Raw genomic sequence first — 26,415 nt, forward strand, 5'->3', positions numbered from 1 at the left:
GCTTCCCATAACTCCTCCATACCCTTACCGCGTCCTCTCCTCCTTCCTGATCATTACTCATTCCTGCCTGACCTCTCCACTTCCCATCACTCGTTCACTCTCACCTACCTTCCAGTAATTCGTCGCTGAGCTGCCTTCTTATTTGGTTTTTGCGGTTCTTGAGTCTCTCCATCCTTCTTTGCGCAACAGAGACTCGTGCGCGTTGCCTGTAATCTGAGTCAGTGACTTCATCTGGGCGAGTCATAGGGCTGGGGTGTGGTACGAGAGGATGAAATGCGAAGTGACCTTTGGAATGACCCATGGAGTCAATAGACAGTGATTTAGCGATCTAGATGTGGTCTCATCTCTGGAGGCCATGATTTCAGTGGAAGCCCTGGTGTGATGACCTCCACCTGCACACACCACCACGCCGAAGTGCGAATTTCTGCGGCTTAATGCAGGTGAAACTCGCTTTGAGAGCCGCAGCTTGAAAGTTCGGCCCCCAGGAGGGGGGCTGTTGTTGAGCAATTAGCCTGAAGTGTTCAAGCTGTGTGAAGGAGTACGTTCTTCAGGTCTCTGCGGGGAAACGGGGGACTGCTGTATAAAAACGGAGTGTGTGAACAAGCACAGGTCCCACAGAGTGCGGACAGGACAGCTGCCAGCTGGCTTCAGAGCCACAGATTAATCAGGAAGATTTACAGAGTACAGCTTTGGCTCATAATTAATTTCTTCCAGAAAAAGATGCATCGCATTTTAACACTGTGTCTTGCATGCAACTGAAAATCAACATAAATCATAGTCTGTAAGTTTTTCTTACTAAGCATACATTTTGAAAGCAGTCACTGGAGAGGCGCACAGATAAGACTGGGTGATGAACTTTTATGGATGCTGTAAATCTATTGTGTGCTGTAAATGTATTGTGGGCTCTAAATGTATTTCGGGCAGTAAATCTGTTGTGCCGTGTGCTGTAAATGTATCGTGTGCTGTAAATATACCTTATATGTACTGCGGATTCATTGCTTTACTCTAGCGGTGTTTCAGGTCACTTTCTTTTCAACAGCAGTGATTAAAACACAGTGAACTGTTTGCAACATTTTTTTTATTTGAATTATTTCTGCTCTAGTCTGTACTCCTCTTTTCCCTCAGTTCTTAGTCGCAAACTGCAAACACCTTGTCTCATGCATTAATTACTGAACACACTTACAGTATTTCCTTCCTTCAGGCAAGATGACTTATGGGTGTTTCTGGGTGCTCACTGGAGAAGTCAGCACAAAGTGTCTTGTGCCAGAAAGTCATCAGTCTCAGTTGTGCACATCACACACACACACACACACACACACACACACACACACACACACACACACACACACACACACACACACACACCTGTGTTCACCTTCTCCGACCCCTTCGATGATCAGAGCTTTTCTTCCCTTCCACTGATGCTTCGCAAAACGTAACAGTCGGGTCATCTCTCGTGTCCATCAGCACCAACAGGCAGAATAATTCACTGCCGCTCATCAGCGTCAGTCTGTCCTCTTGCGTTTTTGCTGCACATCTTCTAACATTTGCGGGGGACCATTTCCGATGGCTTAATGAAGCTCAAGGAAACCTTTTTTTCGTAGCTCCCATGATGATGAGCATCAGTTGAGCTCTAACTAAAGCGCCGCTCTCTCTCTATGTCATTGCATGGTCATCTGCTTACAGTGAAAGGTGGTATCGGGACAGCTTCAACCTGGAGTGGTGCTTTTTCACCTTGAGTCGAGCTCTTGCTCGGTTAATGCTGAAGGTTCGTGCTTCAGTGAAACAGATGTGCGAACGGATAAAATGTGCTAAAATCACTGTAGATGAAGGCATCTGCCGAGGGAGTAAATAATAAGAGCGACGATTAAGAGCAATAATCGTATCCCTGAGGCAGCTCTTGCCGCAGAGGCTATAGATGAGCTGGCAGAGAGAGAACGTCCGGCGAAGAGGAGCTCGTCGTGCACGTCTCTGGCGACACACCTTGGAACGACCACAGCGACACACGTACGCACAGGAAAACACGCCGTACGCGCCGACACTCTCATACAGTCACGCTCCCCATCGCTGTTATAGCCATGGACGCGGTGAAAGATGCACACGCTCCTACTGTTTACACAAGTGGTCTTCAATGTATGCCAGCGTTATTCATATAGCGTTATTTTTAGACGGGTGCTGTTTCGGTCTTTGTCCGATACGGAAAATCGTCTGCTCTTGTGGAAAAGATAAGATCATCCGCAAACCCGTCGTCGTCCCTTTTTCTCCTGAGAGCGTGGCACCGGGAACAATAGAAGCTCGGGTTTAGTTCCCCGAGGGAACAGTGTGGTGGCCGCATGCCAGTTGGTCTAAACTCGAGCAAAAAGCCAGACAATGCAAAGAGGGAGCACACAGGATAAAAATAAGCACCAGTGGCTGTTCTGGGAAGAGCATGAAAAGGCAAATGCTGTAACTTGCAAAAAACAAAAAAAAAAAAAATATTTTCAAAAATACGTGTCTGTGCTCAATCGGCACAAATGGTGACGTTAGCATCCAAACGACAGCGTCACCTGAATTAACGCACTCGTTTCTGGGGGAAAAGGGGCAAGATCTCTATTCGGAAGAAGTGAGGAAACAACAGTGGAAGAGGAGATGAGAGCAACGTTTGCAGTGTATCTCCAGTGAGTCCACGGGCTTGATGTAGGATTCAACAAGCTCCCTGGGCCGGTGCTCTTTCGTCTGGGGGTCTCCTCTGAAATAAAAAGGGAATTTTAACACATGGTACCTTGGAAATCTTATGTGTTTTCCTACCTTTTATTAAATTTTCACACACCTGTGCTCTACGTGTCAAACTGAATCTGAAAGGAGTTTTCGGGGGAGAGAAAACTTTGATCAGTAGAAATGAGTTCCTCACGTATTTCCTCACCCTGAAAACGAAATGCTTTATCGACATTTCCTGCTGTCTTAATATATTGGGTGCGCAATAAAGAGACTGAGCAAGAGCTTTGTTTGCCTGTATGTAAATATACCCTTTTTTGTAATGCTTGATTGATTTTTCTACCACGTTGCCATTCGCCAGTGACAAAGAGTGTTCAGCCCCCCGAAAAAAGGCTTTGTCACTGGAAATCACAGTCCGCCTCCGCTCTTTCCCCACAAAAGCTAGTGCTGGGCTTCGACAGGCCATCCGATACCAGTTAGCATTTCATCAACCAAACCAACAGACGTCTTCAGCGCAGCAATTTCTGCTTTGTCAACCACTCTATTAATTCCAAAAGGTTCTATAATTACTCCTGTTTTCAAACTGATTTTTCTGGAAGCTCAGACAGGAGAACACATAGACTTGTTGAAACCAGTACCTCTAGACAAGGGCTTGATGTTGAACATCATTACTACGGCACTGAACATGTAACTGAACGCTAAACATGCCCAGTGTGAGGAAATTTTTATCTCTGCGATGCTTCTCTTGAAGTTACCTGCAGAGGAACTTAAATAAATTATTAATAAGAAAAAATGACAGCCAAGCAACTCCTACAAACAGGCTGGGAATGACCCTTCCATTGTTCCTGCATCGCTTCCCATCTTTGATAATTGAGTACACAAAGAACCGTACAATTTCCACGGTGCCTGAATGGTTCGCTTCTTTCTTTTGCAGAGATAAAGGAGGAAGAGAAAATGACAGCTTGAATGAGTCATTCTCACTGAAGCATTGTCTGTGCCACACCAGGACCATCCATTCATTTTTCAAACTGCTTGTTTGGCAACTATACTGTCATGCACCGATCTGGGCCTGGACCTAGAGCTAGTGCACTGGTGCGGACCTTCTTCCTACAGAACAGAGACATGTCCTGTCCATCTGCGAGCCAAACCTTTCCAGAAATCAGAACTGCAGGACTCGTAGATGTTTCAGTCGTGAGGTATAGTTGAGGTACGAGTTCTCCTAGATATGTGGTAATGCCTAAGAATCTCCGAATGTCATCATAGCTGGAACGCTCCATGTTTGCAGTTGCTGATGTTTTCTTTGGGTCAGGTTTTACACCATCTGCTGAGACTACATCAGCAATAAACATAAGCTGAGATGCTCTAAACTCACATTTTTCCTGGTTCAAACATGGAAAACATGTCAAATGTCAAACAATTGCTTCGGTCTGCAACCTTCTTCGGCAGATCCTAACACGATAATGTCATCCATCATTGCTTCAATTCCTAGAAGATGTGTAAAGATCATGCCTATCTTGTCTATTTATCTTGTGATAGACCTCTATTAGGGAGACAGCCCCATACAGAAGCTGAAGAAAGCTAAATTTGCCTTCAGGACTGTGGGAAGTGCACAATTTGGAGTTTTCCCTCAGTCAACATCATTTTCCAGAAGCCTGAGAATGCATCCAACTTGTTGAACCTCTTACCCCAGTTAGCCATTATTTTTTCACTTGTTTATAGTTCGCAAAGTTTTTTTTAAACAGCCTTTTGGGGGTCCCTTGGATCTAAACAAATTCTTACTTGACCATTTTTTCCAAAAAATCCAGAGAGCTCATGCAGTCACTTGGTTCATCCATTGTTTTCATGAGATTCGGTCCCAGACCTCTTCAAACCACCCATCGTATCCTGGTTACTTTTTGACAATCGCCATAAGCACTGTCATCACTACTTTTGTGTCTCATATGCAGTGAGTCCAAGGATCGGTTAAACCCCTTGCTCTGCACTTAATAATGGTATATTAAATTGTCTACATTTGGAGTTGCTTTAGTCATTCTGTTGCTTTGGTTCTTTCCTTTCTTGGTATGATGCTTTTTTTCATGATGTGCACGATGCCTTTACTGGTGCTCAGCACAGTTATTTCTGGCAGTTTCTATTGCTCTGTACATGTGCACTGCTTTATCAAATGTTAAATGCTGTTCTCGAAGCAGCCTCTTTATTTATTATCACCAGTTCAGCACAATCTCAACTCATCAAGTGTGTATGTTTTCGTAAGAATGGGCAGCTCCATCAAGTACTATCAAATCCTTCATATCAAGACCACGTCATTCATTCGTTACCTTTTTTTGACACAAAGTACTCTTCGGACCATTGCCTGATGTCTTCTAGAGTCAAACTTTCGCCAACCATGAACTGAAAAGAGTTGCACATATCCAGCGCTTCCTCAACAATGCCGTGAAAGAAAAGGGAATCAATTGTTTGGTGAAGAGAAAAGATCTCGGGTTTACCAAACTGACCATGTTTCGTACCACCACAGCATTTCTGATGCCCCATGGTTGGTTGTTCTTTAAAGAAGCACAAATACTGTTGAGATTCTTTATTATACTGTCACACCATACATAACACCGGAGCTGCCAACATGACTCTCGCTACATGTTGTATGTTCCTTAGTAAGTAATGATAATACGTATGAGAGAAAAGAGCATCAACGAAAATCTGAATCATTTTCTAAACAGATTATTGCACATACTTCTTGACTTACAATCCAATCTAATAACTTTTAAATTTAACTCTAATGCCACAGTGGACCTGCCATCCTCTTTGGTCTTTCAACATCCCTGGTTTCTGGGTGGGTGGTTGTGGTCACGATGGCGCAGGAGAGGTAGGTGGGGGGGTGCGGGCAGTGCGGTACTTCCTGTGGGTGGAAATCTATTTGTTGTCTTGTTTAAAAAAAATAAAATGGGAAAAAAGATAAGGCAAGCTGTGTGTCTTTTGTCCTTTTGTTTGTCTGCATGTCTGTGTCTCTGTTTCTGAACTTGCCTCTGGATTTGTCAGTCCTTACAAGAGGGTTTGGTCATGTCTGGCCCAGCTGTACTCCGTGGGGGAGTGGTAGAGTGGGGAGGTCAACTTGGGTGCGGTGAAAATGCTGTCAACTTCGAGATGAAAAACGAACTGTGATTAACCCAGAGGAGTGTCTGTGTCCCCTTGTTCTCCGGCTGCCGCATGTATGTTGGGGGTGTCAAGGTGTTAATGAAACAGATAAAATATAAAAAAAAATCTCCAAAGAATGCCGCACTGTAGAAAAGGTGAGCTTTAATCAAATGAAGCTGACAGATAGAAAGAATGCTTAGTCCTCTGCCCCTTACTTACAGGCACAGTAAATATTGATTATAGGTTAAAGGCAATTAAAATAATGGACAAAGAAAAAAAACTGTGGGTGGAGATGCGCCCGGGAGGGGCTGCAAGAGTGTTCTTTGCACTGCGGCTATTTACTGCAGAGGCAGCGAGTGAGGCTCTGATTTAATGAAGCGAAGGGTCTTACAGGAATACGACTTTAATGCGGCCACTTTTCTGCAACACACATTATATGGTGCAGACTGCCGGTGGAAGGCAAAACTCCTGCCAAGCCCCGAGGAGCTTCGGTTAACGAAAAGAGCAGAGTAAGTGTTTAAGAAAATGGTCTTCCTTGAGAATTAAAAGTGCAATTAATATTAAATAAACAAGCCAAGCATTTTATTTTTGAGCAACCCATGAAATAAATCATGCAGGGAAAAGGAAGGAAAAAAAAAAGGACTTGGGCAGTAATCTTCGGAGATGCCGGTCTTTGAACGCTAACGGACCAGGTTTCCAGGTGTTTACTTCATAGGTCCAGTGTACCAGTGCCCGTGTGTGTGTGTGTATGTGTGTGTTTGCGTGTTTGTGTTTGTGTGCGCTGCGTGGAAAGACTTGCAAATCCCTCCAACTGGCCATTGTTGCGATAAGCAGGGGTTGGGGTTACCTTAGCGCTGCCTGCCAATAGTCACCGCGTTGTGTCCTTGGATGTCGAGGGGTTTGGCATGCGCAGACGATGCCCCCTGCCCAGACCGTGGCAGGCGGCCGTGTCTGTGATGCACAGCCTCTGAATGCTCCCTGGTGCGGGAGGGTCAATGCTGAGGAAAGCGGGACGTCCAAACAAGAAAGAAATAAGCAGAGCCAGATCCGGCCCGCGGCGGAGTGACAACCGCTGACAACTGCGCCCATTGAAACGGCCTGTGTGGAACATGGCATGCTGGGAGAGCGTTTCAGTTAAAATAAACAGAGCCTTCCTCAACCTCGGCCTCCCCCACGCAGCCATGCTGGCCAGGACACAGCCGGTCCAGTGTTCTGCTGGGTCCACGGCGAGGCCCGAACAGACAAGACTCCTATAGAAGACAAGAGAGCGACGGCAATTAGAGGAGCCGAGCTCCACGCAAACACGAGGCCTGGGCAGACAGGTTGGAGCCTGTTGAAGTTCCAGTGGATATCTAACACGGCTTCCTTGCTCGATTCCTTCCTTCCTTTCAGTGACGAGCTCGACGGTTCCCGCAGTTTGACCTTACTGTCTAATAGTGTCTAAAGTTGAGCGGCAATGGCCATTCGGTTCACGAGGACCGCCGATACGTTGTAGACCGCGTCACGGTGGGGGGCACCTCTCCTCCGTTAGAATGACTCACGTTCTGTACATATTGCACGTTGTTTAAGAGGCACCGAACCGACCTTTCTCAGTGGCCATCATCGTACAGATCGCCACACTTTTATACCTGTTCTGGTTGCCTCTCTTCTCCGCCGGTTGCTTGAGGGAACCGATCATCGCTGTAAGACGGAGATATTGTGCGGTGCACTTTAGGGGAGGGAAGGGGAGGAGAGAGAGAGTTTGGCACAGGCAGAGCCAGAGGAGAGGGAATTGAGGCTGACAGAAAGGAACAAACGCCGAAGCGAGAGACGCAGAGCGATAGAGACGTTACGAGAGAGAGTTAAATAAGAGAGCGATGGAGACTGAGTGCTACAGGAAGGGACAAGGAGCTCAGAGGGGTTTCAGAGGGGTGGAGGGGGAGAGCAGGCGTGCTGAGGTTTGACTCAGTTTCATCCCTCAGGGAGACGTCTGCCGACGCCTTCAAAAAGCCTCTCGCAGTAATCGCTCTGCTTCAGGCCCAGCGCCAACCCTTTTCTGCTGGAGAAATCAATGGAATAAATGTACCTGTGGAATATGCAGAGATGGGCAGCAACCCCTTCCCCCATGTGCCGAACCCTTACAACTGATGGAGAAAGCAGTCTGAGATCCATGGTGGAGGGAGTCTGGCGTATGTTTAACAGGAGTTTTGTTTCATTCCATCTAAATAATGGTCAGATGAGCCCGGCCTCCTTCCCAACAGCCCCCTCCCCAAAAAAACGACCTTCTCCCGTTTCCTCGTACGACACCATAAACACGAGCTCGAGGCAATGCGCTAGAAACGGTCTGATTTCAAAGGGCACGTTGACATTAGGAAACTGCCAGTCCTGCAGGTCACGGATGACCACGTTCTCCTTCACACTCAGTTCCAAATAACAACCCCCCACCGTCACCACCGAGGAAGCTGCCAACCCAGAACTGGGCAGTGCAGAACCAGGCAAACAATGAATGAACTAGGTTTTGGGTTGAGGGGGGATTCCTGAAATGCCTGGACAAATTAAAAGGAAATATGCTGAAATATGCTTCCTGGGATTTCCTATGTCTAGGAAGGGGAATGGGGCGGGGGGGGGGGGTTGGTGAAAAGGAAAGGAAAAAAAAAGCTGGCATAGCCTTGTCCTCAAATTGCTCCCAGCTTTTAGTTTTGAGAAATGGAGGAAATACTGGTGTGTGTGCATGATCCTTCATCTATGTAAAACATTGCTCCTGGAGCTCCACTCGAGTATTTTAAATTGAAACATGTGGGGAAAGGTGACACCAAGAACAGAGCTGGTCCTGCTGCTGGTATCCCGCTGACATCCTTTCAGTACTGGGCAAAAGTTTGGGTACTCCTGAGCACCATGGGCAGTACTTGGATGGGACAAGAGTAAAGCAGAAGATCCCCCAAGTGTCATACGTCTCTGGGAATTGCTGCCGGTTTTCTTTTCTGAAGTTATCAGCGTTTTAACTTCTGTGCAGCTGGCAGGTAATAGCAGCTCTGAACAAAGAACCCATGTACCACCACCGGTGGTGTTTCTTTGCTGGATTACATTTCCCTGGTGAGAGAAAAAAAAAAAAAAAAAATTGCTCTTTATTTCTTCGTGTTCCTTTTCTGTTTCTGGATTAGAGGTTGCAGTTTTTCAAATCTTACTCTGAAATAACCTGGGCGAAACTTGGGAACCCAGTAAGAGACAAACTGGACAGAAGAGGCAGAGCAAAAGAGCCATACATCTCAACAGCATTTGAAATGTACATTTTTACTCTTTTTGTATGATTTTACATACCAACATATCCACTTCTTGAAGGCGAGACTGCAGTGATTTATATGCGACAACACGGCCTCCATGCTTGAACCTGATGGAAGACAACTATGACATGGTTATTTAAGGCTTCCCTTCATTGTTTTTCTCTTTGTGGTTCGTTGTGCTTGAACTGTGTCACAGCCAGGGCGCCGCTGCTCTGGAAACATCACCCCATCATCATTATCATCTTCATCTTCTTCCTTGTACCAGACATCTTCAACATATTAACAACTGAAAAAAAAATCAAGAAAAAAACAAGTTTTAAGTTATAAAATGCGATTGGTACAAAACCAAAGGATGAGACATTTCAGGGATGGTCAACGGTGTGAATCAACTCTCAAAAGAAGATCATTTTTTTTTCTATTTCCAAAATAAGGAACATGCTGAGACGATGAACATCTGCACGAAAATAAATCGTCGGTCTGCCTCGCATGCTAGCAAGGTGAGAGACACACTTCCATTCCCGAACACACATAAACATAAACGTGTTACAAGTTAATGACTTGAAATGCAAAAGCACCCCCCCCCCCCCCCCCGCCAGTGAAAACCGGCCATGTTTTTCCCCACTCACTGGAAATACAGGTACAGAAGAAGAGGGTTGTGGTCACGCTGTGAAAGTGATTCTACATTTAACAGGCTTGATTTGTCACAAGCGTTGTCTTAACCGTCACCTGATGCCTGATTTATCTCTCGCTCGGCAGGGCAGAGCCACGAGCAACAGATGGCCTTGTTTGCTTCCTTACAACGCTGATGAGAACATGTTATGGTGGGTGGACGGCAGGGGCGTTCTTGGCCGGCCCGCCGACACTTTCTTACCGCCCATCGCAGGCTGTCGCGGACTCAGAGCTGTCGTGCAAACTGCTTCATCTGCGTTTGAACCCATAGAGCCGCACCGAGTGGCCTTTTTCAGAAGCACAGCTCACGGAGCTGTGACGGGAAGAGACGCACGTTGGGTGTCTCTTCCTTCCTTACCGGATCTTCTGCCTCAGTCAAACCTTGCCTTCGAGCTAAAGTGCCTGTGACATTGAGAAAAAGCGCCCGGTGATTCGGAACAATCGTTCGGAGTTCACGAGATGTCGCGCAGATGCAGGAGGCCTCGTTTCAGATCCTGTGCCGCTCCTCGGCGAGATCCCGTTCTCCGTTCGTTGGCTTCAGAACGTTTCGCGAAACCTTTCCTCGTTTCCTTGTACATTTTGAATTTTTGCAGCCTTGCCGTTGCAGTTGTTTTTCACAAGCACACCAAGTTAACCTGTTTGGTTTCTGCGGTTCCCCTCCGGGACACAATTAAACGAACTGGGTATGGACCTAAAAACCTTCTCATTTGGGGAGGTGAAGTGCAGCAGCCATGTTTCCCTGAAGGCTCTCTGCTATGCAGGCCCAGTCGGTCGGTGGAGGGAGGGAGGGAGGGGGGGAGTCACGTTCCACCGCCACTTGTTGAGCTCCTTTCTTCATTCTTCTTTCCGTAAATGTAGCTCTTTCACAACACATTCGCCAGTTCAAATAGTGAGGCGTATGAAGGGGTCATTGTGTTAAACTGTGCCTGCTGTTTCTTACCTACCATGCTGGGGCACCACTCAGCCGAAGAACAAAAGGGTTATTTTGAGAAGCTCATTCCAATTCACACGGCAGGTATTATTGACCAGTGGTCTAGCAGTGTTTAATATCGCAGGATCCCCACGTGATTCTCGTAATAGACTTTTACTCACTGAAACATGTCCTAAGGGTTGTGTTTTTTTAATGTCTTTTTGCCCTCGGAACAACTATTAGGAAGGAGCGCTCCTCCGCGAGTCGGAATCTAGGGCAGCGCTTCTTTGCTCCTGTAGATGCAGTAATGCGGAGCTCCTCAGGTGGCCCGATCTCGTGAGCTGTCGCTGACGTCTCGGGCTCTTGGATGAGAGCAGGTGGCAAAGCTGCGGATGCGGTAACGATAAATCCAGGTCCAAGAGAGAGGAAGGGAGAGGGGCGGGGGGGGTGCCGCTATGTCAACCTCTGTCATGCAACAATAGGCCATTGATTTAAGAAGCACTTGCCCTTGAGCGGAGTCGCGGAGGGAGACGGATCACGGCGCACATTGTAGAGTGCGGCCGAAGAAAAGGCTCCTCTTCTTGCTCAGACGTGCGGGATGAAGAAACTGACCCCTCTGACCTCTGCTCATCACCAAGACGGGAGTCTGAGAGGGACGAGCCCCGACGAGCTCCGCGATGCTGTTTCCAACCGGAACTTTCAGTGCTGCTGTCAACGACATGTAAAAATGCACATTCCTGCACACTTACCTGCATCGTTTGGTGCGTAAAAGAAAGTTCCAGCGCTCATCGTTTGTAGATGTGAAGGTGATATTACACTTTTTTTTTGTAATCAGATGGATTCCTGGCTTGAATGGCAAAAGAAGCGAATGAAAAGTGTTTCGTGAGGTGCTGATATGTTGTCTAAGAAGACCAGACCGCAGGACTCATATCCATATCACTGGGCCCAGACTCGGGAGCTGCGGGCTGTACACACACCTGGTCCAGTCTTTGAACCGGAGGCCATGAATAATCGTGCTGATGGAAAACGTGCTGCTGAACTGAAAACAGCTTATGCTGGAAGAAAAAGTATGAGATAAACAAACATGAGGAAATTTACATACTTTTTCAAAAGGAACCTACTGTGTTAATATGCTATATGCGGTAATGGTAAAACGGCTTCATTTGTTTTCTCGGGAAGATACCAGTTTAAAGCAATTTATACCACCCTTCAGTCCCAAAGTGTACAACAACAGCTGTATTTTCCTCTGTGTTGCAGCTTTCTATGTTCCTCGCTTCCTCTTCCCCATCACGGCCTGTAGTTGTACCCCACCTTGCTGAAGTCTGCGACCCGGGGGCCACCCTTCGCATACATCTGTGTATTTTCGAAAGCCTTAGTACCCAGCTTGACGTATAAACTATGTTCGTGCGTTGTGAACTCGAGCCAGTAAGGGCATGAGAATAAGGACATGTTTATGTGACACAGTCCATGAGCTCTAGGCCTGGTGGACGTGTGACACTGCCGCGCTCATGATGGAGCCGTCACGCCGATGGGCGTAGCGCACGTGTGTTGATGGCTTGCGAGCACAGCAAGGGACACATGGACCACAGTGGTCTTAGAATGTACTCACTGTACCACACGCATGTTGTAAATCTAAATGAGCTCTGACTGCAGCAGTTGTTTTTACCACTCGCCGCTTTAAGAGAGTCATCGCTCATTTTTTTTAATACCACTTCTGCATATTTTTGTTTAGCTGAAGCGATAAGCAGGAACCAAACTGTAGAATGCAGCGATGATCTATTTCTATGATATTCCAGGCCGATTTGCTGAGAGCGAACAAGCAGCTTTCTGGCTAACTGGCCTGTGACGCGGGTTCGCGTGTCTGGACCTTGCTTGCTCAGGGGGCTGAAAAATGGAATGATTATTAAATGCCTCTGGGTGTAACTAATTTAGACAAATTGTTTATTTGGCAAGAAAGAGGAAAGGGCTTCAATCTTGTGAAAAAATCATCTTGAGGATTATAAAAGTCCTGTGAATAATGTAAAGAATACCTCTACAACAGTACATTGCATACATACTGGAGGAAACCAGAGCACCCAGAGGAAACTCACGCAGACACGAGGAGAACATGCAAATGCCACACAGACTGAGCGGGCCTCGAACCCACGTTCTCTCGCACCACCCGTACACTGTGAGACAGCAGTGCTACTATACAGCATATGCTATATAATAGTACATAGTACATACAGTATATATGATATATTACCAGCGCCACATATACGCATACATTTTTTTTCCACCTTTCATTCATCTGTATCCCTTTCTCGGACCTTACAAGTGATCCTACATGCGTTAATGTGCAGCCCAAAGTGTATTTTGTCTTTTCAAGCCCCAAACATGCATTCCTGAGCCCAGGTTGAGCCCAGTGGACAGCAGCTTATGAGCATGTGAGCGTGCAGTGAGCGAGCAGATGGGCGCCCTTGCGGGCAGATTGCAGGGACGACGTGGCACGCATCGCTGTCATCCGTGCGCGAATGTGGGATTTGAGCTCTGAGAGATACGTCTTGGCTCAGAGATCCAGCTTCCTGCTGGTAATAGTTGCTCTCTTTTGTTTTTCCGAGGAAATGATTTCCACAGAAATAGTGTTAGTGTTCGTCCATAACCGATACTTCAAGGTTGGCTTGTTTGCAGCTGGGACAGATGTTTAACAAGTAGCAAAGAAAAGTGACAGAGAGAGAGAGAGAGAGAGAGAGAGAGAGAGAGAGAGAGAGTGTGTTGCACTGATGTATGGATGAGTGACCCAGTGTAAGTAGTGTATCTAGCAGTGTAAGTCACCGCGGTGAATAAGGTGTGTGGGCTGGTAACGCTACATAGAGTTGATTGGAAGTCGCTTTGGAGAAAAGTGTCTGATAAATAAAGGAATGTAAATGTAAAAGTGACTCTGCGCAGCTCGAAACCTCCGTCGCACGTCGTGGCGACGAGGCTGCACTTTTGCATCACCTGCCTCCGCCCAAACACTTTCTTTCGGTCCAGGCTTGCAGGTAAAACGTAGAACAGTGTAAAGAGTGGTGCCCAGGGGGTGAGACAATGCAGACAAAGCAGAAACCAAGAAGCGAAGAAGAAAGCGGGAATGCGAACGGGATTCTTTTATTTGAGAGCCTTTGCTATGCAGATTTCCTTTCAAAGGAAGAGTGTTGGAGTGAGCGGGCAGAGTGGACAGGGCAGAGTGTGTCAGGGATTAAAGTCGTGGGCGACAGGAAATCTGAATGGAGCCACGTGAGCAGGAAACCCGTCCCAGCAGCTTTTCGTTGTGCGAGTGCGCGCGTCACTGAATCCAGGCTCGCCGGCAAAAAGAAAAGTGAAAATAAATACCACCGGAGGTACCAGGTTAGGGTTACGTATTTTTCCACTTCTCCCACTTTTACACTTCTTTATTTATTTATTTAAATAATTTTAAGCCAACAGGCACTTTTGGCTCTATTTTTTCACAGCCGAAACCCTGGTGACATTTTAAAAAAAAAAAAATTGCCCTCTCTCATCACAATTATGCCTGGGGGATGTTTTCATGAATTTGGCTCGGGGGAAAGAAAAGGACATCATTAAGTGAAACCAAGTAGAAACAGCAATTCTGGATTAGCATCATGGCACCGCTTCTGCTATTGATACAGAGATTTGGACTTTTTGTTTGTTGTCGTGTTTGAGCAGAAGTAATTCAGCAGCAATAAAATTGTAAATGCCTCTCATAATGAACATATCCAGCACTGCTTATTAACTGTCTGCATGTGCGTATTCTTCAGATGTTCGAGGAGATAATTGAACATTTCTTTTCCCTGGCATTGAAATTGCTTTCCGTGTAAGACAGTCAACGTGCTCCTTAATATATAACAGCGTTTCGATTATGCAGTTTGGCCATTGCAATTAGGCTATTATTGTTCTCCGCTGTTTTCGGGTCGCATCCAATTTGTTTCCGAAGGGCCGCGGTCCCGTTGGTTCCAGCCGCGGCTGCGGCACGAAGATGCTCTTGCACGACCGAGCAGAGCCATTAAAAAATATAATATAGTACAAATAAAAACTGAGTAATTGAGCGAGGTGGTCGATGCCTCCCGTTGGACTGGCAGCCCAATACCGATCAAGCGTTATTATTGATATCAAGGTGAGCTCTGCAGGAAGCGGTAATGAGCTCAACCAGGACCAAGCTCTTGGCGCATGCCCCATAACAGCTTTTCTCCACCACTGTGCGGGAGAAACAGAGGTTTTTTTACACTATGATAAAACGCAAGAAGGGATTTTGTAAGAGAGCAACAAGTACTTCGTCTTATTGTCCATAAGTACGTAATTTCTCTGTATCTACCGATATTCCAGGCCTTCAGAAAGTACTCAGACCCCTCTACTTTTCCACACTTTGATGTGTTATAGACTTTAACTCATACTTTTGGAAGGCGCTCTGTGTATTTGTGCAAATGTAATGCTGATATTCAATGTGTCACCTACAGAAGGCACATGTGGACTATGATGTATGTCTGACTGACCGTAAGAGCCTGAATGTCAGAAGATCTTTGAGCCTGTTGGCTCATCGGTCTGACGAATCAGAAAACTTATTCATTTATTGATTGCTGCTACGATGAAGCTGGGCGTGCTACCAAGAGTGCATTCTGGGAAATTGATCTCTTTAGCTCTCAGCGTGTCCCTGCTATGTTGGCCATGGCTGATGTCTGAGAATGCAGGGAGACTGGTGAGGGGAAGGCAATCGAGCTAATAGTTTGTTTTCTGCCTGAACGGAGCCAGCTGGCAGAAGCCTGCAGTACAACCGCACAGCGATCGCAAGACGTCCCACGAAACATGGAGCGCTAAATTATTCAAGAAAAACGCTCTTTTCATGTATAGATATGATTTCAACAATGTTTTGTTAGTATAAAGTGCAACACATCTGTGCCATTTAAATATATATATATAATCAAAATATATGATAATGAAATAAATATGTGTTTATTTAGAAATGTTAGCAAATTAGAGATATAAGTAATGTACTATAGTTGCCTTTCTGCATTAATTTTGAGAAATATTCTAAAATTACATCACCTGAAATACATCATGTTTTAATATAACATGTTCATAGTTTTGTATATACATTTTAAAACTTTTTAAATATATACCGTGTTTTTTATGGACGTTTTGCTTTAGCGTGTGCCTGTAAAAGGCTGTGTGTGTGTGAGTGATCTGGGGTTCCTGAAACGTCCCAACCAGGGTCCCGACCAGCAGGAGCCTGTACTGAGTGCAGGGTTTCAGGAAATGGATGGATGGACAGATTCAGTGAGCATTTTTTACAAAGCCTGCACATAAACGTTCTCTAATGTTGTGTTCTTGTATCATGCAAAATACATTTGTTTTGTTCACAGATCCTGCAGTTGGGGTGTATAGACCTACTCTGCTGGTGTGATAGCACACAAGGGGCGGAGCTGAAGTGCTGAACGAGCTTGTGACAGGGCAGGGCACAGGCACAGGGCGGCATGGTGGTGCAGCGAGTACCACTGCTGTCTCACAGTGTCTGGGTGGTGCGAGAGGATGTGGGTTTGATCCCCATTCAGTCCGTGTGGAGTTTGCATGTTCTAACCCTCACCTCTATTGTTTCCTCCCGGTGCTCTGGTTTCCTCCCACAGTCCAAAGGCATGTTGTGCAGGTTCCCCCATAGTGTGTGAGTGACAGAGAGAGAGTGTGTTCCACTGATGTATGGATGAGTGACCCAGTGTAAGTAGTGTATCTAGCAGTGTATGTCACTGCGGTGAATAAGGTGTGTGGGGTGATAACAGTACACAGAGTTCCCTGGAAGTTGCTTTGGACAAAAGTGTCTGATAAATAAATAAATGTAAATGTGAGGAAGTGGGATAATGTGTCTGGGGTGGGGCTGGTAGGAGCACAGTCAGACATGGTGACAGTGAGGACTGTGCTGCTGCTCCCCTCAGGCCCAGCTTGGCGTGGGAGAGCGGTAACCAACTTTGGAGCTGACTAAGACAGAGTCCAGATGACAACCCCACCGGCGCTCCATCGGGGTCCACGTCCGGCCCGGTCACTCGAAGCGATGATGAGAACCAAAAACCCTACACATGGTAGCATTTACAAACAGTGGGATGGTGCTTTGCCTGTGACATCAGTGAGTCAGCACTCATTCAGACTTGCTGTAAAGTTGGCTGGAAATTACTGGTTTTATCACTTCTGCAGTCTTGTGTCATTTTCCAAATTTCAGCCAATCCATCAAGAAATCAAATTTTCAATGGAAAAAAAGATACAGTATATATAGATATATATAGAGAGGTCATTTTTATTGTCTTAGCTTTATTATTCAATCTGAAATTATTAATGGATGATCTGCCACTTACCCCAGGTTCCGGTTCTGAAAACCTGTAATTTGTTTCGGAAGAGATGCTGCGCGTATCTGCAACTACGGTAACTGCAACTCTTCCTCGCTGTGAACGAATGCATGTTCGTGTCACAGAACCTGTATCTGTCCCAGTGAGTGTGTGGAAGTGTCTCTTTATCCTGTGTCACTTACAGTATACTGTAGTGTAGCTAAGGGTGACCTCGGAGCTGAGGCTTGTGTGAGACGGCCGGTGCTGCAGTCGATACGGATTACAGCATCATGCTAATATCATCCGATTTATAATCAACTGTGGACTGATCCGCTTTGAGTGGACCATGGGGGGGGGGGGGGGGGGGGGGGGGGGGGGTTGGATGGTAGGTGGTGATGGCAGGGGCCTGCAGAGGTACTTAGGTCTGTCTACCTCCTGCCATCATCAAATAGCTCATAATCCAGAAAGAACATTATCTTCACCCCCTCCCCCCACAGAGTTATGCAACATCAATCGTTTTACAATATTCCCTTTACTCTGCTGCCAGGGTTACATCTGTAAACAAGTGGTCTAATCCCCCTGCAGCAACCCCCCCCCCCCCCCCCTTTCCATAAGGGCTGTTGGTTTTCCCATCCTGCACCGTGCCTGGGCAAGGAGGTAGAAGCTTATGATGCCCAGTATAGCCGCGGTACTGGATACCGGGTGTGAAAAGAGGACGTGCTGCGTTTTCGTCGCCGAGTTGGATTCTTTGTTAAATACCGTACAGTGTTTGTGGAGAGCAGCAACGAGCCTCACCGGTGTCGTATCCAGTCGCTGCTGGGAGCGTTTCGAAATTATTTGGTCTGTTTATCTCTGTCATACTGGTGGCTTCACATTGTGGCGGGGAGGCAGACGGTCTCTGTGTCGCACTTCCCAGCATCGCTGCGGTCACACCTGAAACTCGGGAGGTGGGAAACATGCTTGCGTCACACATCGTGTACTCGTGGCTCGAGCGAGATGGGAAGTAGAGCGCACGTGCGGCAGCTACCGTGTTCCGCCGCGTTCCGGAACGCTCCTGTGACATCATTTCCTACAGAGAGAACCAGCTGTCACGGCAATAATTTTCAGCTCCTTCTGATTCCAGGGAGCTGGAAAAAATCTTCCAAAGTTACGTTCCTTGATGGTAGTAGGGATATACATTTGGTTTTTTCAAGTTGTTTTTGATTGACATCCTTGGGGAAGCCATTATGCTCATAAATAATTCACGTCCAGCCAGACTTTGAATTATGTTTTCAGCACTAATGAAAGCTCATTAAGGACCTGATTTTCTTTTCCTCCCATCAATCACATGCAATCATTACAACCACAGCATTATGGGGGGGGGGGGGGGGATTTAATTTTGTGTGTGTGGACTTAATGGGCCTTGCATAGTGTGCTTGATTTCACATAGAAGCATTTAAAGGTGGAGAACAAGGTAGCACATGGTGCTCTGGTGGTCCAAACACCGCTGTGCAGCAGTTCAATAGTGACAAGCTGTTGTCCGCTCACAGCTGGGGAACGGACCACTTGCATCAAAGACATGGAGCAGAAGCAGGTTGAGAGTGACCTTTCCCAGGGTAGCAGCGTTTCACCGGCAGGTGGGGACTGGTGCGCGGACAGGTAGCGGGTGTGGGGGAGGTTCACTAGGAGGTGGTACGTTGTGGTTGGTTCACCAGCAGGTGCCCACATTGTCCACAGCTTCCTCACTCAGTGAAACTCAGGTGTAGGAGTCTTTAATATTAAATTTAATTACAATTTTGTGTAAAATGTCACTATCGGGTTGTGGGACAGGGGGCGTGGTGGCTTGGCGGGTTTGGCTGGTGCCAGCTGTGTGGCGAGTCTGGGGTTCAAGCCTTGCTTGGGACGCCTTACGATGGACTGGCGTCCTGTCCTGGGTGTCCCCGCTCCTCCCCCTTCGGCTTTGCGTCCTGCGTTGCCGGGTCAGGATCCGGCTCTCCGTGACCCCACTCAGGACGAGCGCTCGTTCATGTCGGTTGCTTGTGGGACTCGTTTTGTCTTACGGTGGTGTGAAGTGCACATCACGACATCCCACTTTTTGCACTTTCCCGACTTGCCGCACCACAGTAGCTGGAGGGAAAGAGCGAGGGCACTGGCTGATAGACCACCTTGTAGTGCGCGTGCACACGCACACGCACGCACACACACACACACACACACACACGCACACACACATAATATTAGAAGTGTCTAATCTGCCCAAGTGTGTTTTTTCTACTGACTCTGAGACTTATTATCCATCCAGGTGTGCAATTACACACCTTTCTCACACTCACACTGCTCTCCTCCATGTGATACATAGGATCAAACCATCTCTCCCACACGTGTGCAGACACATAGTCACACATGCCTCGCACACAGATTTGGAGTCACGCATTCCTTCTTCTCTCATACGAACACACACACATACGCACACACAGCAAAATTGTCACCACAGATGGCGAAAGCCTTACCAATTCTGCAAACCTTAGCTCATTTCTTGGAGAGATGACTTCTGCAAATCTAACGGAACAGATAAGCTCATTATGTAAGTAGCCAGCCAGCGCAGGACACACAGAAATGCGGTTTCTGCAAGCAGGTGTGCGTTTGCCAAAAGCACGACATCCGTTTTGGTGTTTAGCTCTAAGCCTTTGCCGGTCCCCTCCTTCATTAAAACCAAGCACAAAAAATCTCATCTTTCTAGCTTGTGTAAGTGCGGCTTGGTGCGCTGTGTGATGGTAACTAGGCATCGTGGACCAGAGCCCAGACTAGAGGACAAAACCATTTGACCCACTTGTACAGAGCAACAGTGAACTGGATCTGTTGAGCAAAGCGCATTTCTCAGGGAAACAGGGTTCTACCTGAGGCTCATAGCTTGTGTCTCTCTTTCCCGCAGCCTCTCTCTCACACACACCTGCAAATTTTGGAGGACGGAGCCCACGATTCTCAGCCAAAATGCCACCTGCTGTATTCGAGCTCCACGTGGACTGACTGACACCGGCAGTCACTTTGTGTATGTACGGCTTTCCCAAGTCAAATCACGTGACATTTTTTTGAAGGGTCTCTCTCATCAGCGAAATGGAGGGAAAATTGCTGCTGGAATGTGTCGTACCCTAATGCCCTATTATTTTTACATCCCTCTGAATGTTAGCGGGGGACAAGGAAGTTTATCTTGCTTGTAATTCCTGAATCTGGCAAATTTTTCTTTGTTTCATTCATTTTCGTTTTGTTGAGGATCCCTCCGGCACCCGTTTCTCACAATGCCGTCTCGCTGCATGCCTATGGAACTTTGCAAAAAGACGAGTGAAAACGAGGAAAGGAAGGGGACAGAAGTGGGGGCCAGCTATGGAACGAGTAGAGGGGGTAGAGATACAATCCAGATGGTGTGGAGGTGTGTTTAGAGCCTTGCGGAGCTTAAATGCGTCCCAAGGGGGTATTGTGGGTTTGTTATGGTTGCATGCTGTACACAAAAGGGTTTCACTCACTCATGGTGACTGCTCGTCTAATTCTGGGCTGTGGCAGTACAGAACTTGCATTTCTTCATTTAGACGATGCTTCCTCCAAAGCGACTTACAATTATTTACCTCAGCTCCGCACCTGAGGTCTGTAGCGTAATGAGTGTAACAGTACTGTGGTCAGGAAATATGTAATGAATAAAATGAGTGCGGAGCAGTATGGAGCAGTATTGACAGACTGTACTGCTGGACTCTAAAGCTCTTGATTACGAGTCTGAGTTCTGAATATCTCCTCTTGAGCAATACTTTGCTTTGGTTGCTCCTCTAAAAAACAAATCCGGGTGTACGAAGCAGTTGAAGAACATGCTTCATATGCTCGTAGCCTTAGGTTAGGGTGTCCTGCCGAACATGCTGAGCGAAAGTCTTTCTGGACAGACGACAAGGCGACATATCATCTAAAAAACATCTGGAGGTTCCTTGGGGTCTCTCAAGTAGGAGGGAGCGAGAGAAAGAATCAATGTTTCGCGGTCCAGGCCAAAGCATTTAAAAAGTCTTTGTGTCGGAAGCGGGCATGATCTCATCAAGAACCTGGCATGAAAGAAAGCTGCAGATGTTTTCTGTATGTTATTTCTCTTCTGAGCTGAAGCGCGTTCCCTCTGCAGGCAACTCAGCCCTGTGATGGGCCACTGATAATGACATTACTGTTTCACGTCCACGTGTTTTTTTCTGTTATTACTCCCACTGGCATACGCTAACTTGTAATGACATGGGAAAAAATATATGTAAATGAACAACAAAGCACTATCAATAAGTACGTTTTACCATATGCGATATAATGGCAGTTCACACAAAATGCATTTTCCCTTTCTAAACTGCAATACACCCACTGTCACTAATTTCATGGTTACCATGGAAATCAATATTTTCTCAGAACTCCCTTGCTGCCTTAATATTGATGTTTTTTTCCTCTAGAAATGCATGCGCTTACTTGTGTGTGTTTCTGTGAGTGTGTGCGGTCTTACGGCGGTATCACAGGTGAGAGTTTCACACCCACGAAAACCAGCCCACACGGAAAGCGTACGCTAATGACCCCTTTTCTCCTGCTGCACTCATTTGGCACTTATCCCACTTTATTTCGAAGTGGAGGAGTCACTGGTGTGTGCCATCCATTAATGCTTTATGTCTTTTAGAGCGCACAGGGGAAATAAGGACATCTATTTACCTGGTTTTAACTAACATCTGATTTCAGAAATAAGGGTAAATAGGCAGAGTGCATTTCCTTTTTTGGGCTGAAGCTCAGATTCAGGTTATTGTTTCATGTTAGGATCTGAGAAGAATGAGGTAGGGAAGGGTGGGGAAACTGGAGCAGCAGTGGGGTTTGGAGGAGGAGGAGATGGCGGGGAGAGAGTGTAAGAATACCCTGGTGAAATGTCATTTGGGATTAGTAACTGAAGAATCTGACATGTTAAATCAATAACTATTACAAACAATAACAAACAACAATAATATGAATAATAATCACGATGATGATGATCATCAAAAGAGGCTATAATAAAAGTGAACATATACCTGTGTCTAAACAGCATTGACAATAAGTGATTTTCACTGCCCTCTACTGTACAGCTTGATAAAAATTCACTTCTAAACACTGTAAATACTGTACTGTATCCAGGTAACTCCCTGCTGTACTAAAAAAATTAAAAAGGGAGAAACGGTGAGAAACGATAACGAAACTAAAGTGAACCTTGGCAAACTGGCAGAAAAAATAACAGAATCAAAATAACCGCATCAGTCAAAAATAATTAATGAAAAGATTACAAGTTATTGTAGCCCAGGTAATTTTAGATGTGCTTTTCCCCCTCTTTTACATCTTGCAAATTTCTTCTTAATGCGTTAAGAAAGCGAGGGTCTAAATTACTGTGTTCAATACAGGTGCTATGACTATGAGGGTCTTCACTGTGTTCAGAGGAGATGCTCAGTGGGGGGTCTTTCTTTGTTCAGCAGAGGTGCTCGGTGACGGTGTGGATCTGTGCTGTGTCGGAGGTGTTCAGGGAGAATGTTTCCTCTGCTCATCGAGGGTGTCTCCCTCTCCTCCGTCTCCTCCGTCTCCTCCCTCTTCTCTCTCTGCGCCGTCGGGCTCCTGACGCGTCGCTCCGTCCGTTATAAGCGGCTCCGCTGGGGGCTCCGCAGAGCGCAGGCGCCCTGAAGCGGCTGCGGGTTCAAAACGGCCGGCTATGCCGCTGAGCCGAGGCAGCCGAGCTGGGAGCGACTGATCGGCGCATCCATCGGGACCTGCGAAGAGCGCGCCGCGCCGCGTCGCGTCGGTCGGGTCGTGGACGGGGACGCGGAGGAGGAGGAGGAGGAGGAGGACGCGGATTTTGCGTGCCTTTTTCGTGAACCGTGAACGCGCTCCGTACCCGGTACCCGGTAGTCGGTACCCGGGCTGAGAGCTTAAATCTCCGCCGACGGGATTTACTCCATCTACTCGCTCCACCAGTTTTGCTCTTCACTCGCTGAACGCAAGCAGCAAATAAATCGAAAGAGAAACTGCCGCGCCGCGGTCGCGATGGTTTTATTCACGTTCCGCGCTCCACGACGCGCGAGCAGCGCGTGTCCCGGGCCGCTGTGCCTGCAGCTCGTGCTGTGGATTGTGTGCGCGGTTTGCGGAGAGGAGCCGCCGTTCAGCGTGGAGGTAAGACCGGCGGGGGACCCACGCACGGCGCCAGGACGGTGGTTTGGGTCATTTGTGAGCAGCCACGCACACGCAGCCACGCACACACACACACACACACACACGCCGGACCCCACGGTTCACCCACGGTCCACCCACTGGCAGTCCGGACTGCGCCCCGCTCCTCTCCTCTCCTCTCCTCTCCTCTCCTCCTGTCCCCGGCGGGGACCGACGCCGGTCCGGAGCGCTCGCCGCCGCGCTGCATGCCATGCCATGGTTTCCTCCCACGGTCACGTCCAGTGGACATCGCTCCCTCCCTGTCACGTGCCACTAACGGCCACGCGGTGACAGTATGGTAAATGTCGTTTTTACCTGCTGTACTCCGTCTGTGGGCGCGTGCCGCCGTGACAGTTTGCGTGCACGTGCAGGTATGAGGCTCAATGGGATTCTGGGAAGGACCGGTCAGTGTGTTTCGGACATTTACGGCCCGAAGCCTGTCGTGTGTCCACACTACACTTCACTGCTCGAGCCCTGGACCTCGAGGAAACCCGCCACGCAGTCAGAGTGTTTCCATAGTCCGCCGTGCCGGTGTCTGTGCATCGCGAGCACGCGACCCCCCCCCCCCCCCCATCCCGAGTAAGGAGCCCCTGGCCTGTTACACACCGTTGCTGTAAGTGAACCTGTCACGAGACGTAACGAACACCTCTGTCGCGCGCCGCTGTAATCGATACTGCAATCGACAGCATCATGGGCGCGCGGCGTTTCCATGTGAACGCCACTGGAGTGGTCGCGCGCGAACCGCCGGTACTGCCGCTACGCGGGGGTCCCGAGTGAGGGTTTGGGGGGGGGGGTCTCGGCTCACATTCCTCCTGTGGACTTCACCCGGGCCGTGTTACTTCGCTGCACCTGCGCAGCCTCGCGGACGGAAATGATGGGGGGCGCGTGGGTGACACATGGCATCTTAGGAGGACACGAACAACGGTTGAGTTCTCCCGCTCGGGACCTAGGGTTCGAGTCACGGGCGGCGCGCAGCCGTGGGCGCGCCTCATGAACGCGCTTCACCTCGAGCTACCTACCCCGGTCGGTAAAAAAGGTCAACTGTACCGTTTCTTTTTTCCGACACGTATGTAATAATGAGAAGGGTGTGATGCTCCTCGCTGTGCTCCATGATGTACCGACTGGCAAGATTTCGCTCCTTCCTTTTTTCTCTTGTTGTTGTTTTTACTGTAACAAACACTTTTTTAAACAATAAAAAGTTTCCTGAAATTGATAGAACTGTAAGGAAGTCCAATGAATGCTTATTATTATTATTACTGTTATTGTTGTCATAATTGTTACATGCGGGAGGTGCGCTGTTTGTTTGTTTCAGAAATCGCTGTGTCCACGTCGGGCTTGGGGGGTTGGGGGGAGGTTGGGGGGGGGGGCTGCGGCCCGGCAGGGTGGGGCTCTGATCACACTGGGCCACACAGACAACGCAGTCGTGGCAGCGCAGCCACTTCAAAGCTGTGCAGAGTAACATTTGCAGACAGTAATAAATGAAAGGATGAATAAATGAACAGACGCTCAGTGCTCAGTTGAGCTCAGCAAAAAAAAATAAAAAAATCTGGGAGGGGGCTGAGGGGGTTGTGAGGAAGGAGAGCACATTTTTCACGATGGTTTCCCTCAGGTTACAAGAAGGACAGTGGTTTTTTGAATGGGGGGCCGGAGTGGGAGGCCCGTGGACAGCGCTCATAGCCGAGGCTCTTCTGGTACACAGGCATAGCCGGACACACACACACACACACGCAAATGTACATGCATCCTGAGCTCCCGTTCAGTGTCCCCAAATTCCCTCAGCACCACAGCCTTTGATGTTTTACCGAGTGACAGGGAAAATCTACACACACACACACACACACACACACACACACACACACACACACACACACAGAGAAATGATCCCTTTCCCTCTTCCTCCGTCGTCCTCCTTCCCAACCAGTGCGCGAGATGCCAAACGCCCCTCGTCGGCTCCCTTTTCTTCTCCCTCCGGTGCTTTTGTGCCTCTTTGAGCTGCCTGACAGTAGTAATCGTGTGTGACAAAGGTGCGTTAACCACTCTGCCGGCTGAACAAGGACATGTCAGTTATAGAAGAGAGCTCTTGGAAAAGATGTTTTATGTAACAACAGGCGGAATAATTAGAAAAGGACAAAGGATCTGTAATCTTTTTACACGCTGCGCCGTCACTCTGTAGGTGTTTGAAGGTTTTTCTCGCGCAAACTGCAGGGTGGCCTGCGGACCGCGGTAACCGGTGCCCTCGGCCCACCGCCGCCGCTCGTCTGCCGAAATGGAGTAAAAAAAGCACTTGACTCTTGCTGCCATGAACCATTAAAGCTTTTCACGTGCAGTAAAATGACGTGGAGGAGCTGCGGTGGAGCAGGACGACCGGGGTGAAGGCGAGTCGCCCTCAAAAGAAGCTGAGCGGCTGTGAAATGCAAAAGTATATCGATGTCGAGCAGAGTGACTCATGACAAGAGTTTTTTTTTCAGAATTGTGACCCAGGGCTTTGCTGCTTCACGGTGTGCGTATGAGTGTGTGTGTGTGTGTGTGTGTGTGTGTGTGTGTGTGTGTGTGTGTGTGTGCGTGTGTGTATGATCAAGCAATGGGAGGGTTTTAACTGGCATTAATTTAATAAGCACATTTTTATATTTGTGTGTGTGTGGGAGAGTTTGTGTTGCGTTGATCGTCTCTCTGCTGTCCTCCTGAGGGTTTCACACCCACACCTACATCTCCTGGACATCGACTGCTTGTCCAGCGCAGGGTTACTTGTCCACCGTAATACACACACACACACACACACACATTTTCTGAACCGCTTGTCCCATACGGGGTCGTACTGAGCCTTATTCGGGTTCCGTGTGATTTGGACACGGACACAGCTGAGGTTCTTGGTGTGACGGCGCCCTTTTGCTTCTTCATCCTCGATGTGGCATCAGTTTCAAAGTCCTGCTGAGATTTGATATCGCAGCGTTTTTGCTAAAGAAATTGAGGGCCTAGAAACTGCTCTGTAGTGTTTTACCAGGGCTGTGGAGTCGCTACACAAAACCTTCGATTCCAACTCCACAGCACTGGTTTATACTTTTGTGTCTTTCAGGATTGCTAGGCCATCAAAACTCCTCTGGTGTCCTACTACCTGCCCTGTTACCCATCCTGTTACCTGCCCTGTTACCCTGTGTTTTTACCCATCCTCTTACCTGTGTTTGTTACCTGTGCTGTTACCTGTCCTGTTACTTCTTCTATCACAATGCCATTTACC

The 26,415-nt window shown here is 47.7% G+C and overlaps 1 protein-coding gene across 1 annotated transcript in view; it reads left to right on the top strand.

Moving 5' to 3' along the window:
* The first annotated feature begins 22,113 nt into the window (after positions 1-22,113).
* The window catches only part of LOC108927733 (matrix metalloproteinase-16-like), a 42,734-nt gene continuing 38,432 nt past the window's right edge, over positions 22,114-26,415 (top strand). Inside the window, exon 1 of the mRNA XM_029246209.1 lies at positions 22,114-23,144. Coding sequence (XP_029102042.1) covers positions 23,019-23,144 — 126 coding nt within the window. The 5' untranslated portion in view covers positions 22,114-23,018. The remainder of the gene's footprint in view (positions 23,145-26,415) is intronic.

The sequence above is a fragment of the Scleropages formosus genome, chromosome 19 (assembly GCF_900964775.1).
Source record: "Scleropages formosus chromosome 19, fSclFor1.1, whole genome shotgun sequence".
NCBI classification, from domain to species: domain Eukaryota; kingdom Metazoa; phylum Chordata; class Actinopteri; order Osteoglossiformes; family Osteoglossidae; genus Scleropages; species Scleropages formosus.